General features: G+C 41.8%; 1 protein-coding gene across 1 annotated transcript in view; it reads left to right on the top strand.

The window, feature by feature from the left end:
* The first annotated feature begins 227 nt into the window (after nt 1–227).
* The window catches only part of TXLNB (taxilin beta), a 72,143-nt gene continuing 55,764 nt past the window's right edge, over nt 228–16,606 (top strand). Inside the window, exons 1-3 of the mRNA XM_078649373.1 lie at nt 228–342; nt 3,989–4,438; nt 15,222–15,313. Coding sequence (XP_078505499.1) covers nt 4,003–4,438; nt 15,222–15,313 — 528 coding nt within the window. The 5' untranslated portion in view covers nt 228–342; nt 3,989–4,002. The remainder of the gene's footprint in view (nt 343–3,988; nt 4,439–15,221; nt 15,314–16,606) is intronic.

Below are 16,606 nucleotides of genomic sequence, written 5' to 3'. Positions count from 1 at the left end.
CAAATTTTTGGAACGAGGGGGTAATGCACTGATATAAAAGTCTCATAAATAAATATAACATTTGTTTTCAGCACACCAGCGCTACCCTGCCCCTGGTGCGTGTGTCCACCCCCCTTTTTTAAATCCAGGGTACTTCAGTCCTGACACCCTGTGTGAGGTCACATCATTTTGTTCTGGGCCTCCTCTTTCTGTCTGTCATCTGTTCCTGTCTTTCTCCACCACCCCTCCCACCCCACCCCACTCCCTGCCACTGTACTGCAGTGTCAGGAGTCGTGTCTGTCTCTTCCAACAGCTCCCTGAGAACTTGCTGCGTCTCCCTGGCTGAAGACTTCATTTTGCCCGGTAAGTTTCGACTTTGTTTTCAGGCGTGTTTCTACTGAACCGCAAATGTGAATTCTAAGCATAATGTTATTTTCTGCCCTACAACACATGACAAATCTTGAGCTCCACACGGTATCTTTCAATGCCATCTTTCTATTAGAAGGAGCCTCATTGTAGCAGAGATGACAAAGCAAAATGTGACTTCGCTTTTATGAGAGACCTAAAAATACAAAAATATTAGAATTGTTGGTGTTACTTGGAAAGCGGAGAACACCTGGGTGGATATTGCGGTTTCCTATCGCTCTGTGATGGTAGTTGTTTAGAAATAAGAAATGCCGTGTTTTCTAATATGATCACTTTAAAGTTGGAAACTAATTAAAAAAATAAAACCTTTCTGTGAAACTGCGAAGAGTCTCGGTGACATGTACAAAATTGACTTTATGCGTGCTCGTGCCGAAAAGTACGATCGAATGGCCCTTCTGTCCTTAATACATTTAACAGACACCCACATGCATGCAGATTTGGCCCGAGGACAGGCATGCATGTGGTAGGCCTCAAAAGTTGGAAAGAGTCCAGCCCTCCGTTGTGTATCCCTATGAGCGTGGTGTCCCGGCAGAGGCGTGCGTTTTAGGTCATATTTCGTCTGTCTGGCTGTTATATTGTTTGACATTTCCATTACCCCTGTTTTCACTGATAGTGTAACCAGCCTCGTGACGCATTAGAAAAGGGCTTAAAATAGCTCCTGGTTCGACAGCAAGTGCCATGTGTCGTTCTAGAGAAGTTGAGGCAGTGTGGGTTAAATTTAGACAGCCCTCCAAATCTTCAGCGAGGAGAGGGAGCCATTCCTGGGATAGCCGCAGTGAAGAATGTTTGTATGTGCGGCAGCTGCTTTCAGTCAACTGGTGCCTTTTGGAACCGAACATGCTCAATGTAACAAGGCTGTGGGAAACAGAAACATGCACACCTTTCACTTGATTGTGAATGGATAAGACTTAAACTGCTACTCTGCAAACTGGTTCACCTCTGGGTGACTGCTGCTGATGAGACTTTTATGTGTTTGTGTTTCTTTTTAAAGCCCAATAGTGGTGCATCGTCTATTTCTAGGCATTCACATGTTGTCATCTGTAAAGATAACGACATCACAGAAAGGCCTGACAATTCGATACTGTCGAAACTTGAAACTCTTTGTGTCAGGGTTACTTCCGCATTTGGAGAAGATTTCCAATTATTTAGGGATTTACAGATGCAGATTTCCTGGAGAAGGCCAATGCATAACATTTATGCAGATGTTAAAAAGATGTGAAAAATTCAGCATACAAATATGTGACACAAAGATGCCTTTTCATTTTTCCTATGTGGAAAATGGCTTTCCCAGTGGCCACATCATTTCCCCTACATCCTCAGTAAATATAAGTTATTCCATTTGCTTCTTAGAAAGTCACTTAGATCCTAATTATAAGTTGCCCAGTACTGGCTGGGTGGTAAATCCATATGAAAACTATGGGCCATATTCTCAATGAAGTGGCGGAAAGAGGCGTTAGCCTGCTTGGCTTAACGCCCCTCTCCGCCACTTCGGAAACACGAGGCTGCACCCTATTCAGGACATGGTGCTGCCTCACGTTTCCCCCTGCGATGACGCTAAGTTTCACAAGTTAGCGCCAACGCAGGCACCCTTGCACCAAAGTGCAAGGGTGTCTGGGAGCAGGGAGGTTTGTTTATGTACAGGAAAGGTGTCCCTTCCTGCACATAAACAAACCGAAAATGCCAGTTTGCAACTTACATGTGTGCTGCTTCGTGCAGCACACATAAAGCAAATAAATCTATAAAGCATTTCTCCTCGTTTCGCCACTTTACGACCAGATTTGTCCTGGTCTTAAGTTTGGCGCTACCTCCTGTTTACCCTGCCCTTGAGAATAGGAGGTAGCTTCACACTCAATGAGTGCTGCGGTGGAACGCCCACTGCAACACCCACTGCATGCCCCTTTCATGCTAAAAACAGCGTGAAGGGGGCTCTATTCACAAGGCACTGTTAAGCCGCGTTAAACCATTTAACGCTGCCTGGTGAATAGGGCTAAGCCCCTATTGCCACAGCAATGTCACTGAAAGCAACGTTGTTGTGGCAATAGGGGCTTGAGAATATGCCCCACAGTGTTACAGACGGGGGTAGTAAATCCACATGCAAAATTAATGTTACAGGGTGGTAACAATGCACCAACACCGCGCAATTGCAAGTTAAACCATGTGGAATGGAAAAATATCTTGTAAAACCATATTTACCAGTTGTAAATTCACAAGCAATCTAGGGAAAGCTAATTTGTATTGTATGCTACACCTGCCAGAAAAAAAGGGAAAGAGGCTTGGCTGCTGCTACCAAAGCTTCACACAATTTCTTCACACACAATTACCACAAGATAAAACCAGGACCAATTTCTGGTTGCCAGAGGCACACACAAAGGCTGCCCCCTTACCCTTCTTTTTTATTTACCAGCCATCAAACCGCTGTCACTAGCACTCTATGCCGGTAGCCACACCTAGGGAATCACGCTTGGAGATGCCCTACACTCTGTATCTCTGTACTATAATGGCCTTCTGGTATATCTTAGGGATGTCACTGTGATACCAGAAATCATAGCCTCCATTTTTAACACATTTGTTGCCCTGTCGGGTCTGAAGGTCAACTAGACCAAATCATGCCTCTTCCCATTCAACCCCACAATGGCAGACCCAGTGTCCACACTAAACAATATACGCTTGCCTTGGCAACCCCACATGTTTCGATATCAGGGCATTTGCATCTGCCATTTACCTACTGACCTTGATGAGGGGATTCTCACCAGTGTGTGGTCAAAAGGGGTTTTGGCAGTCCCTCCCTTTCTCGGTGGCAGGCTGCATCACCCTAATTAAAAATAATATGTTAACCCAGTTCCTATGATTGAGCTACATATATTCGTATATATTACCTACAGGCTGTTGCCAGTAGGTAGTTATAGTTAGTACCTGGTTTCCTTAGGAAAAGCATTTTTGACTTGCCTATAACTTTGATGTCGTTTGACCAATCTTCATGACATTTTACCCAAAAAGTCATCCAAAACCCCTCAGTGAAACCCATCACCAATATTCAATCTTACCCGTTTAACACTGTATGTATTATAATTCAAAATCTTGTCTCTCCACGTATACTATCATTACAGGTGGGAATGACTTTGGAAACCACTGCAATCAGTGCTTAATTCGCCCAAAAAATGGCTTTGTTTTCCACCACACAACACTTATTTTCTGTTTATCTTACTTCTGCAAGTTTGTTTTCATCCCTGCCTTCTCACTTTGACACTGATTCCTTATGTTTTGTTTCTTCCTTCCTTCCCCCTTTTCCACCTGTCTCTTGCACTGGATTAAAGTCTGATGATGAGAACTAATTCTTGGTCACCGGGACCTGCAACCATTGGCACAGATTTAGCACTGACCTTATGCACATATCCTGAATCAGAAGGACACACAGAATAACATGATGCTTACTCTATAGGAAAAGTGTCCTTTTCATGCCACAAAACTACATCTTTTTTACTAGACTAAACTCAGCGTTGGATTCTGAGTGTATCCCTGCTTAATTCTATTAAATACCTTAATAATCTCATCTTCTAATCAGTAGCTTTATTTTTTCCGACAGGATCCTTCTCGAGCATGGACAGCTCAAACCAGTCGTCTGACCCCAACCCTGAAGCACCAATAAACATCACTGATAAACAAGACCCGAGCCAAAATATCCCTCCGGAACAAATTAGCGAAGCCCTACTTCTTGATGCGGTGGTCCATGAGAATGAAAATGTTGATAAGACAACAAGTGCTGCCTCAGATCTTTCAGATGAACTGAGTAGACAGTTGGAGGACATTATCCAAAGTTATGGGCCCTCCACCACCCTGGAGGAGCAGGCCAGCACTGGTGCAGGAACATGTCATTTGAAGGAGGAGGAGCCAAGTGTCACTGAGGATGCAGAGTGTGAAGAGGCAAGCGATGAGGCAGAGAAAGAGCAGGCTGGTTCTGGAGAAGCCTCAGCACCCAAGGAGGCTGGCAGCAACAAAGAACACAAACTGGAGAAAAAAATTCTGAAAGGACTGGGTAAGTAGTGACTTAAAAATATATAACTCAGCCCTTGCAAGTCTTTGAGACGGGTAGGTGACCAGATGTACGAAAGGAGTTGAGTGCTGCATGACCATGGGAAATGGGGAACGATACAAAAGAAAGAGACAACAGTGATACACCCAAAAGTTCAAAGAGGCTAAGAAATCAGGAGGTCTGTGCTATTCATAAGCCATGTGGCATTGATCGTTATTTGATATAGCCCCAATGTGGTTACTTGGTTTGCAGTGTGACATGGGTGTATTTATGTATTTATTTAGTTATTTTATATTTTTGTATTCTAAATGTGCTTTATTCTGATTTTTTCTGTATGAGAATTCTTATTCACACACAAACACACCTCATCCAAAGCTGGTTTTATAAAGCTGATTTCACTTGACTTGTAACAGCAGTATTTCGGTCACAATGTAATAACTCAGTTGTGTATTCTGAAGTTCCCAGTTTTTTTATCACAAAGGTTTTGTATGTATCTATTAGCTGCCTCACAACATCAGCAAACTGAAGGCCATCTGGCAAAATCCCAGGATCAGCAGAGAGGCATCATCCATTGAGGCAGATTCCCCCTAGGTCTGGCTCCACTGTTCCTATTGGAACCTCATTTGCATAAGGTTGGACTCTGTCTGCAGTAACTCACTGAACAAAAAACAATGGGCTGAAATATGGCCCTGAATAGCGACCCATGGCTGGGTTTAATGCAAAAATTTCACCCACCACCTTTTTGTTTTTTCTGGATGTCCTGAAGATGGCATTTCCCTCTTTTGTAGCCTATATGGTATTTTCTGAGGAACCAGTGATGTGCTCCGCAGTTGCTTCAAGTTGACCCTCATAATACCTTGCAAGCGCTAAGTGGCCTTTTTCCATGCAGAGTTGCACTGTTGTCCCCCTATCTGCTTTTCAGAATGTTCAGGAGAAACAAAACTGCAACGCATCGTATACTGCTACATGCAGTGTAATATGTCCCCAGGGATCTGCCTGGGTAAAATCTTTAGACTGGGTTCAGGTCCTGTTTGGCAACCATTTTCCTGACTTGAGTACGTGGGTGATTGGGAAGACAGTGGGGTAGAGTGGCAAACTGCCCATTATGAGCCGAATGTCCCCTGTTCCACGATAGACTTTGGGCTGGTCCCCTTCAGCTTTATGGCTGCAACACGTCATTTTATCACCGCCCATACTACCCCGTATAGAGACAAAATAATATACAAATATTTGTTTTAGAAAGCCTATTGCTAACTGGATGGTGGATAAGGGATACTATGTTGCAGCACGCAGGCTGTTTAGCAATCGCTTCTAAGCAGCCTGTATTGGGTACATAATTCAAGGATGCATTTGCATTGGTCAGTCAATGTATAGTCCTAGCAGAGACCAAGAACAGAGCAGACAGTGTTAACTGTGCAAAGGGCTGCCAGCATGCAATGCTTCACACTGGATATAATAGGGGATACTTGCATTAGAATATCAACAGTAAACCAGCTATCACTTTTAAGATATGTCATGTTTTTCGTCTTTTGTAGAAAACACTTTCACCCCATGATGCTAAACTGCACATGAACTGCAAAGTTTTCAAACCCCTACGAAACTGAAGGTGTTCTGGATAGATTGAATATGTCATGGACGACTCCTTCATGTTTATGGTGCTAGGAACTTTAGCCTTGTTTGCAGAAGCAGTGATTTTTCAATTGAACTTGGTAAGCCGACTTCAATGTCCGAGAGGGCTTTAGCAGGGGAGCTTGGCCAACAGAAATGATGGAGATGCACCATAGCTATTTTGATGTTCAATGCTTAAGGTCTTTAGTGCCACATAATGTGATGATTTGCTTATACCTTCGATGTACTTATCTATCTTTATATGTATTACTTAACTCATAATTCAGCATTGCCAATGCACTATCCTATATCTCACACTATACCCCTCTCAATATATACTCTACCTCCACTCTCTGACTCATTCCAAACCTCATTCCACTACTCTCTCCAATGCACTACCATATTTCTCACCCTATACCTCTCTCAATATATCCTCTGCCTACACTCCCTGACTCACCCAAATCCCATTCTACTACTGCGATCTCCAAAATAACCCTTTCTAGACTCTTCCTTCCTCCACTGCTCTATGCATCATCTCAAACCTCTTTTACTATTCAGATCTCCCAAGCAAGACATTCTAAACACTTACCTCATGTATCCCTCCTAGACTCATCCAATAACTCATATCTCTGCCTAATCCACTTCTACAGAATCTTTCTTCCTCCATCTCTCTTTTACTTATCCCAAACTTCCTCCTACTGCTGTGATCTCCAAATAAACACTTTCTAGACCCTTCCGTCTTCTATCCCTCCACTATCCTTCAATCCATCTAACAGATTCACATGTTCACCGCTCAAATTAATTTCATATTTCCCTATACTAATTCACCACCCACTGGGTTTGGGAGCAGCATGCTACTCACCAAAAAGCGCTTCAACACCCCGTCATGGGTCGTAAGAGCTATATAAATACAATTTCAATTACAGTGCAAGAATGTCAGCAGAGGGTCAGTATGATGACATTTGTATGCATTAAAATCAATGTACAGGCTGCATTCTGGAGCAGTCTAAGGGGTAACTTGACAGCCCCAGGAACAAAGCACTAATCCATTACTTGGTGATAGGTCAGTTAAGCAATAACTCTAAAAGTAATACTCTACTGCAGTGTTTCTCTCCGTGAGATGTTGGGGGGGGTGGTATTTCGAGCAGCCTTATTCTACCTGGTCAGCAGCAACATGGTGCTCCAGCTATTTTAGGCATTCACTATCCCTCTCATGGTGTATGAGCTCTGAATAATCTTCTCCCCCACAACACTTCCTTCCACCACTTCTGACACAGCTCACCATTCAGGCACTGCTGAATCTCAGCACCTGTAAAGTTATCTTTACACCACTGGACCCAAACTTTGTTCTGTCATTCCTATTTCAAATAAAAGGCACTACCTCACTCTTTTTATGGGCTGGAGCCATGCATACAAGCAGCAATAGATTTACACAGGCATGCCAGTTGAGATGGTAGCACAATGAGAAAAGCCCAGTGAAGATTTAGGACCTGGTTTATAGTTTGTCAGACAGGCATTTTCACCAAATGTGGCAGAGCAATCTGTTTAAAAACTCTCAGTCCGCTCCCCTGTTTTAAATTGGGTGGACTGTAGATTGCTCGTTCTATTTTGAACCATCGTCAAACCTGACCAGAAAAGAAAATACAAATGACCCCTTGTCCTGGCAGAAAACTCCCAAGGTGTCAGGGTCATAAGTATTTTTTGTTTTTCCAAAACAAACTTCCACTTTTGGAATTTGTTTTATTAAAACAAAAACGTTGGTGAACGACCACATAAAACAAGGGAACCACTCACCAAACTTTCTGTGCATTCTCAGGAGGGTCCACAGTGGGTGGTGTAAGACAGGAGGGGCAGGGTAGGCGCTGATCTCAAAATAGGGTGGGTGGTAGTCCGTCAAGGTGCTGGGCCTAATGTCTGCCTGCCAAACAATAAAACAGACCCTTTATTTTAAATACATTTCTCAATGCACAAATAAACCACTCACATCTTCAAATGTTACCCATTGTAATATCAGACTGAGAGGACCCAGATTTGTAGGAATATATAAAAAAGGGTATGAAGTGTGGTAGAAGTTGGATTTGCCATCTGGTATTGTGAAAGAGAGCAAACCATTGGTAGGACACAATAGAACATTGCTAGATTTATGCAATCAGAAAAGGGAGATTTTGTTAAAGGATATCAAAGCTGGCTGTATTGTCGCAGTAGTCTCTTTGACTGTGCGCTATTCCGCTTTTAAAACCCAAGACTGTTCAACATGCTATGTACACAAGAAGACACGAGCAAGAAGACTAACTGTAGGAAGCTGGATTGTTAAACTAGTGAGGAAACAGGCTGCCATCTTACTGAGAGCTGTCACTGAGTTCCTAAAATGCCCAAAATAATCGGTTACTAGTAGGTAAACAGACTTCTGCGAGGAATACCTGGTTCATCCTTGATGGTCTGGCATACGCAACATGATTTTCCACAGAGAAAAGTGAATCTGTTAGAAGAGAAATAAGACCAAAGCAACCATGCACTTAAGAAATAAAAAACATAACGTTTCTAAAAATCAGTTAATGAAACAGAAGGTCATTTAATTAGTAAAATCTTACAGAAATTAATAATTTTGTATGTCATTGTGAGACATTACTGTGCAGACAAAAAACCTTCCATAAGAAAAAAGCAGAAGTAAAACATCAATGTTAGTTTATAGAGTTATACGAACCAGGGCTGATTTACTTTGGAGTGTGAGCGGGTTGCCCTGTAAGATAAGTTTATCTTCACACACAGAAAAATTCTAGAGGTTGAAAAGTTTGAGTTTTCCTTATTAGGGCCTTATTGCCAGTCTGCGGTGGCGGTCCAACCACTGTCACCCCGGCGAGTCCACCTGCTGTATTTGGCGTGTGGCATTCGGACCACCACAAGACCGCCGGCCCCGCCGGAATCAAGGATCTCGCTGCGCCAGCAGTCTGCAACAGGCCTCAATATACTGGCAGTGCCGATGCCAGCACCGACAAGTATATTACAAGCTACATATCCACCATCTTTTCATGGCGGTGAGCCTGCCAAGAAAAGATGGCAGACATGCAGGAAAGGGGGCCCTAGCAGGGCCGGATCTTGGCCTGGGGTGCACGTGGGGAGCACATGTTGTGTTCCCCTGGAATTGTACGCCTTTTCCTGCATGGTGTGACATGCACAACATGGTGCATGCCACACTGTGCAAGATTGTGCTGCAGGCGCTGTCACGGTGGCAGTCCGATGATAAAGCTCTCCTATAAGCCTTACGCAGCTGCCACAGTGAGACTGCTGCAGCGCCGCCTGCCCACACTTGGTTACACTCATATTCTGACGGGTGGGCACACAACCAGATTGGTGGTCCTCCTGTTGGTGCGGCGGTGGCGGGCCGACAGGAGGACCACCAAACTTAGTTTAAAGCCCTAAAGCTTGACAACTCTGGCTCCATTTTCTCACAAATGCTTGATGTATTTCATAAATCTTGGAAGATCTTTTCCCCATGTTTTCTTCTGCCTTAAAAATATTCAGAAAAGATTGTGTCTCTAATTGGGGTGGCTTAAAATCAGAACAATTAACCCATTTGTGTAGCTGAATTAATCTGAACTTGGATAATTTCTCACCAGTGAGTAGCCTGAAGTCCTCCCACATCTTTTACACTAATTTATGCTCATGTAACAGGTCCCTCATGCATCTTGTACAACTGTTTGGATAACTGTACCCAGAGAGTCATATATCTAAGAGGGCCATAGTAGTCTAGACGAAGCAACCTCAGGTATCATACTATAACATGCAAAGGGTTGAAACACATTGATTCCTACTTATTTAGCCTTGTTGAAGAAAATCACTTTTGGTCTATCTCAAATGAACATCTCATCCAACATCACTAAGCCAAATCCCCTTTGCATGGGATGATAAGAATTTCCAGATTTGTTTTAACCAGATTTTTTAAGTCCAAATTGAGCCCAGATGTACAGAGAGCTTACTGGCAATGCAAGAATATACCCTTTTGTTTATAAATACTTATTGGGACACTAAAAAGTGATGGGTGGCAATTCCTTAACCAACACATCTTAATTATTGGGAATTGGTTTGGTTAGCATGTAATTGCACCATTTTCATTTTTCAGATTGACTGTATATTCCTGTAGTAGCCCATCCAAGTGTTAATCAGACTTGATCCTGCTTTACATGATTAGTCAAACTAAATGCTCGGCTCCATCCCCTCTCCCTTATTAGCAGAAAAAAATAGAACTTCACTTACTTAGGGCCTTATTACGAGTTTGGAGGTCCTCCTGTTGGCCTGCCAAGTCTGTTGAGTGCCCGGCTGGTGGATTACAACTGTAATCCATAACGGGCCAGCGGTGCTGTGGTGGTCTCATGGCAGCGGCTGTATAGGGCTCATAGGTGAGCCTTAACTGCAGATGTAGTTGTGACAGTACCTGCAGCATCTTCCTGCACAGTGTGGCATGCACGCAACACTGTGCATGAACTGGGGTGCAATTCCAGGGGTGCGCAGCACAGGCTCCCCTGCATGCACACCCAGGCCCAGGAAAAGAGGGGGCTCCGTTAGGGCCCCCCTAGTTTCATCTCAGCCCCATTTTCATGGTGGGATCACCGCCATAAAAGGGGCGGTGGAGAGGCAACTCATAATATGCGTGACGGTGCCACAGCTGCACTGCCAGCATATAGCTGCCCTCTTCTGCTGCGTGACCGCCAAGGGATCCTGGTCCGATCGCCACACTCTGAATACTGTGGGTGGATCCGCAGTGGTGGCAGTGGTCAGACCGCCACTGTGAATACGGTGGTCCTGTGGACCACCATACTCATAATAAGGCTCTAAATATGGACAATGAAAGAATCTACTTGGAAATTAAGTATGGAAAAAGGCTGCCCCAAAAATAACCTAAAAGAAATTGTGAACTCATAGACAAACAGGCAAGTCATATAGGAAGATAGCAATAACTTGAAGAGGGACTTGCATACCAATTATAAGTGGGAAGCAAGTTGGACACAATGATATATGGGATAATGTACACACAAATGTACCTTACAGAGGAGGTTTGTGGCTATATACAGGCCTGAAGCCACAGGATAGTGGTGATATAAGGTAACAGAAGTCTAAGGGGCTTGTAATATATGCATCATATATAATATACTTTATGCCAGTGTTTCCCAAATTTTGAGTTGCAACTCAATGGTGGGTCATGAGCCGATTTACGGTGGGTCGCGAAAGTCCAAGCAATAAATCAAGATACCTTTAAATTCAGTGTTTATTTTGTCACATTCATGGTGCTTAAAAGAGACAGAGGTCAAATGTCAGGCTATGTCTTCTGACAAGCTACTACTTATTCTTTTAACATGGGCTTTGTGTTTACTTTTCTTTCTCTGCAAAGTGAGGAGTTTTTAAAGTGTATTATATGGCAATCGCAGGGTGTTTTTGCAACACACAACAAAATCTAAATACCTGTGAATGGACTGCATAGAGCAGTTAGGAAAGCAAAAATGAAGTATATTTAATAGAATCAAAGCAAATAAAGCCACTTTAATTGGTGATGCACAAATGGTAAATATGTACAGAAATCTCATTTCCACACATTACCATTTACGTGCAGTATCGTTTTATCAGTAAAACCGTATGCCTGTGCAAAGTTAGTGGCCATTCAATGGAAAATGTGCTACCAAATGATGCTTTAGTTACATTAAAAAATCACCCCTCAGGTCCTTCAAGGTTGGTGGGTTGTGAACGTTTGTCGTTCTAAAAAGTGAGTAGTTGTTCTAAACCACTGCTTTATGCTTTATGATAAGTATGTGCTTGCACCCATCCTCTGAGCACTTAAACCGTCCAATGCCAGGTGTGAAAAGCTTATCTAATTCTGTTGTTTTGTTGTTTTGCATTCTGTGACTTATTGTTGTGATTCTGCTTACAAAAACAGGACTGCAAATTCCAAAATGCAAAGATAAAATAAGAATCGAATGCATTCTTCATGTCTGACCTGGAACAAGTTATGAACAGTTCAACCTTTCCAAAATGTTTTGGTTCTCAGGCTTGTCCAAGTTGGCCAGTACATATCAGGCATCTAATGTGAGCCCCAGTCCCTTCTTTCATAGGGCCTCTCGATCCAGGCTTTAAGTATAGTTTAGAAGCCTTCGTGTGAACAGCAAACAGCAGTTGCAGATGATCCACAAGACATAAAAAAGGCATACATGTTCCATGTGCAAAAGAAAAGAAGTGGGCAGAGAGTGAATATAGTGTTGGCCATGGCAGCCCAAATTGCAGGCCTCTATCATCCAATGTTACAACGAGGCATTGGGAGGCGGGGCAGGTTAATGGCAAAAATGTATGGCTGCACACTGCAGACAGGACTTGATCTTTTATGGGTGTAATCCCGGATCGGCCGGAGGGTGCTCTTAAATACAGTGGCAACATTGGCAGCTAGACATGTGATGTCACTACTTGATAACAAGTTTAAAGAACTTTTGAAAATGGTATTTACCTCTCATTCTCACAAACCTTTATCCGTTTGCTCCTTCAGCAGAATAATAGTAAAGAAAAGTATATGGGCTTTTGATAACATGTTTTTGTACTGCTATTTCCTCAATTGTAACATTTATAATCGCTGTAAACAACAGGTGTTGCTGTTACCAAATGTAACGGCACTCAGTTTATCGGTGTTGGTCGAATGTAAAATAAATAGGCCCAGCTGTACTTCAATCTCGTAACATGCAGGTCACACATAGATTTCAGCAGCAAGGCCCACTAGCCTTTTTTACTGGGAAATTGCACTCTAAATAATAGAACATAAGATATTTGAAAGAGGATGACAAATATGCCTGAACCGATTAATAAAGATCAAACATGTTTAGTGTTCAATGTCCAGTTTTTATCAATATGCATTGAACCAATTAGTGATCAAGCTAACCATAGCTAATGAAAGTCCATTTCTCAACATGATGTTTGACACTGAAAACATTTGACATAGTGAATGAAATATTTTGTAGTATTTTATGTTAAATATCTACTTACAGCAAAAATGTATTACCTGAGTAAGATGCCTACAGAACGCAGTAAAGGCTACTGTAGTACGGAATCACACTTCTAAAGAAAACCACAATATTGAACAAAGTATTAGGCCGGGTTGTCCCTTTTTATTACTTTCCTTTTCATTATTTAATCAAAATCTGGAGGAATACATAACCAGTCCAGTGACAATAGGTTATTGCCATTTTAGCAATTGGCATAGCCACTGTCTCCCAATGAATAGAATAGAAATAATAATGATTATTTGTATTCTTTAAATTATTGTAGCCTGATACTAGTTACATGTTTTCTTGAATTAATGTAACATTAAAGAAGTTTAATCTCGGAAGCCGGTGTATTATCTTTTCACATTATAAAGTGGTTTGTACAATATCCAGTACATTTACACAGCTCAAATCTGTAATATTTTCTTTATTCATTACTTATATCTAAAATCTTCTTATAAATCTTCTTTGAAAAACTAATTAGGAGTGTAATAGTTGTAACTCAACATCGCATATACATCCAAGTCGACAAATGTTTCACAGTGACCAGCTTTTTCAAGGCCCTTAACATGCCAGAGGAATTATAGTCAGACTGTCCTTCAACTTTCTTCGAATTTAATCATTTGTTTTGACAAGCCACATTTATTTATTTATTTTATTGAATTTGTATTGCGCTCAGCTACCCAAAAAGGGTTTCCCGGCGCCAGGGACAGACTAAAGAAGAAAGATAGGTAGTTGCTGAAACAGGAAAAGCAAAAAACATTGACCAACTAAAACAGAAAAGTTTTTAGTTTTTTGCGAAAAGCAAGAAGATTGGTCTCCGTTTTGAGCGTCAACGGAAGAGCATTCCACATCTTCGGCCCCAAGTGGGCGAAAGAACGGCCTCCCATTTTTGTCAAGCGAATTCTAGGAATTACAAAATTGGCTTGATTTGATGACCTGAGGGGACGATTAGGCTGGTATGGCCGAACAAGATTGTGCAAGTATGTGGGAGCGGAACCCTGACGGATTTTGAACATAAGGCACAAAGTTTTAAAAGCCACACGGTCAGAAATTTTTAACCAATGAAGGTCACACAGGGCTTGTGTTGCAGACATTCTGCGTGGAACATTGCACAAAAGGCGGGCAGCTGAGTTCTGCACAACCTGGAGTATATTCATTGTAGCTCTATCGGCTCCCAGATAGAGCACATTGCCGTAGTCGATACGGGACATTACAAGAGCCTGGACAACAGTTCGACGAGTGGACTCAGGCAGCATCCATAGGATCTTCTGCAACCAGCGTAGGGTATTAAAGCAGATTGCAGCGACCTTAGTTGCCTGTTGACGCATCGAGAGTTTCTCGTCGATTAGAAAGCCGAGGTTACGAACAACTGGCACGGGGGTAGGCAGTGGACCCATGTCACTGGGCCAGTGTCTAGAACCCCACAGATCTTTATGTTTGCCAAGTACGATAACCTCGGTCTTATCACCATTGAGTTTTAGCACATATTTCCTTTATTAAGGATACCTAAATAACAATATCTTGATCCTCTCAATACTTTTGATACTGATATTGCTTTCATTAGCCGTACTGCCAGTTTACATTTCTCCACTTCTTTCATCTCAATTTTATTCTTTCTGAGAACTCCTGCAATTAGTTTATCAGCGGGCACATATTATTCTTATTGGTAAGATGCTTTAAAGAAGTAAACTGTCAGGCTAGAGTCTCCACTTATAAACCACTGTTTATTCTATTGATAGGGTTCTGGCAATCCTGGCCAGCAGCACACTCACGGTACAGCAATTAGGCTACCTAATTGCTGTACTGTGAGCGTGTTGCCTGGCTGGGAGCCTATCAATAAGGAAAATATGAGCCCACTGAAAAATTAATTGAAGGAGTCCTCATGCGGAGTAAAACTGACTCAGAGTCTACATTGGTGCAATTATATAGAAACAGCTGCCACTGTAAATCTAGATTCTAACTAACATGCTGCATTGGAAGCCAGAATATAATATTATTATGGTTGGTTTACTGTAATAGCAGTCAGACATATCTATTGAAAGCAATGTAAGCCTTACTAAGTCATCTCTATGCAAGGCCCATGGTTAATTATATCTCGTGCTTGTATATCATATTCCATTTGTGTTCTGTACAAAATTTTTTTTTTTTGCTTGTCATAGGTAAAGAAGCTACACTCCTTATGCAAAGCTTGAGTAAGCTGAGTACGCCAGAAGAAAAACTCGAAGTTGTAATTAAGAAGTACGCTGAAATAGTAAGTGCACAATGCAACATCAACTGAAGAATACCAAATATAAAACATGTTCATTCATTTAAAAATATATTAATGCCAGTACCATGAGCATTTGTTTAAATATGTCATCTCGAAGATGAATGTACATTTTTCTAACTTTTACAAGAGTACAAAAACTACCAACCTATTGTTCCCCCTCATGTACCTTGTACCTGAAAAAGTGTGAACACTGAAACATAATTCACATGATGAAAAAAAAGATGTAAGTAGTCCTGGTCCCATTTATTTCATTCATCTTTTCAACAAGTTAGCAAATAATTATTGACCTCAATTTAATTTTCAGAAGAACTGTAATGTTTGATATATCACTTTCATTGTAGTTTAGTGAAATTCATCATATTGTAATTTCCTGAAATTTCAGAATTAAGATTCACTTTTTAGTAATGCTTCTCACAAAATTAAAAGGACAATTTGTATGTTTTGTTATAAAGCAAAGTCCATGAGGCAATGCATGTAGAAAAAGATTCATTAGAGCAAGACATGCGCCATCAGTGTGTGATGACTTCCCTGATGTTTTTGCTGAGGGACTGGGTATGTTATAGGATTCCCAGCACCACTTAAAATTGAAACCCAAAGCCAAGCCAGTCACCCACAAAGTGAGATCGATTCCCCACCTAATGCAAGATCCTTAGAGAAAATAGTTAGACAGATTACTAAGGCTAAGAGTTACAGAACCCGTAGAAGGTTTTCAATGGTTAGCCCCTGTAGTAATTGCTACCAAGTCCTCAGTAAAAGACATCAGGCTGTGTGTGGATTTGAGGGACCTAAATGCAAACATATGGGTTGACAAACTTGACAGACACCCTCTTCCCCAGAGCCATGAGGTTTTAACCCTGATCAAGGATGTAATTTACTTCTATGTTTTGAATCTCTCATCTGCCTACCACCAAGTAGAGCTGCACCCTTCCTCACAACCATCTTACATCATTAGTAACTCCCTTGGGTTCCTATCAGTATTTGTGCATGCCGTTTGAATTTGCCTCAATGGCAGCAGCTTTCCTGAGAATAATGCAGCATGTATTGAGAGACGTACCAAACACATTGTGCTTCTAAGATGACATTCTAGTATATGGTAAGGATGAGAAAGAGCACAATATCATGATGAGAGAGGCTTTGTCCAGACTAAGGGTGGCAGGTCTCATCATCAAAAAGGAAACGTGCCAGATTGGAGTGGGATCAGTGTAGTACCTGGATCATACTATATCCCAGGATGGTAGTAAATCTGAACTTAGCCTTGTAGATGTCATTGAGAAA

The sequence above is a fragment of the Lissotriton helveticus genome, chromosome 6 (genome assembly GCF_964261635.1).
Source record: "Lissotriton helveticus chromosome 6, aLisHel1.1, whole genome shotgun sequence".
Classification (NCBI taxonomy): domain Eukaryota; kingdom Metazoa; phylum Chordata; class Amphibia; order Caudata; family Salamandridae; genus Lissotriton; species Lissotriton helveticus.
The sequence above is the reverse complement of the archived record's forward strand: the minus strand, read 5'-3'. Positions and strand labels throughout refer to the sequence as shown.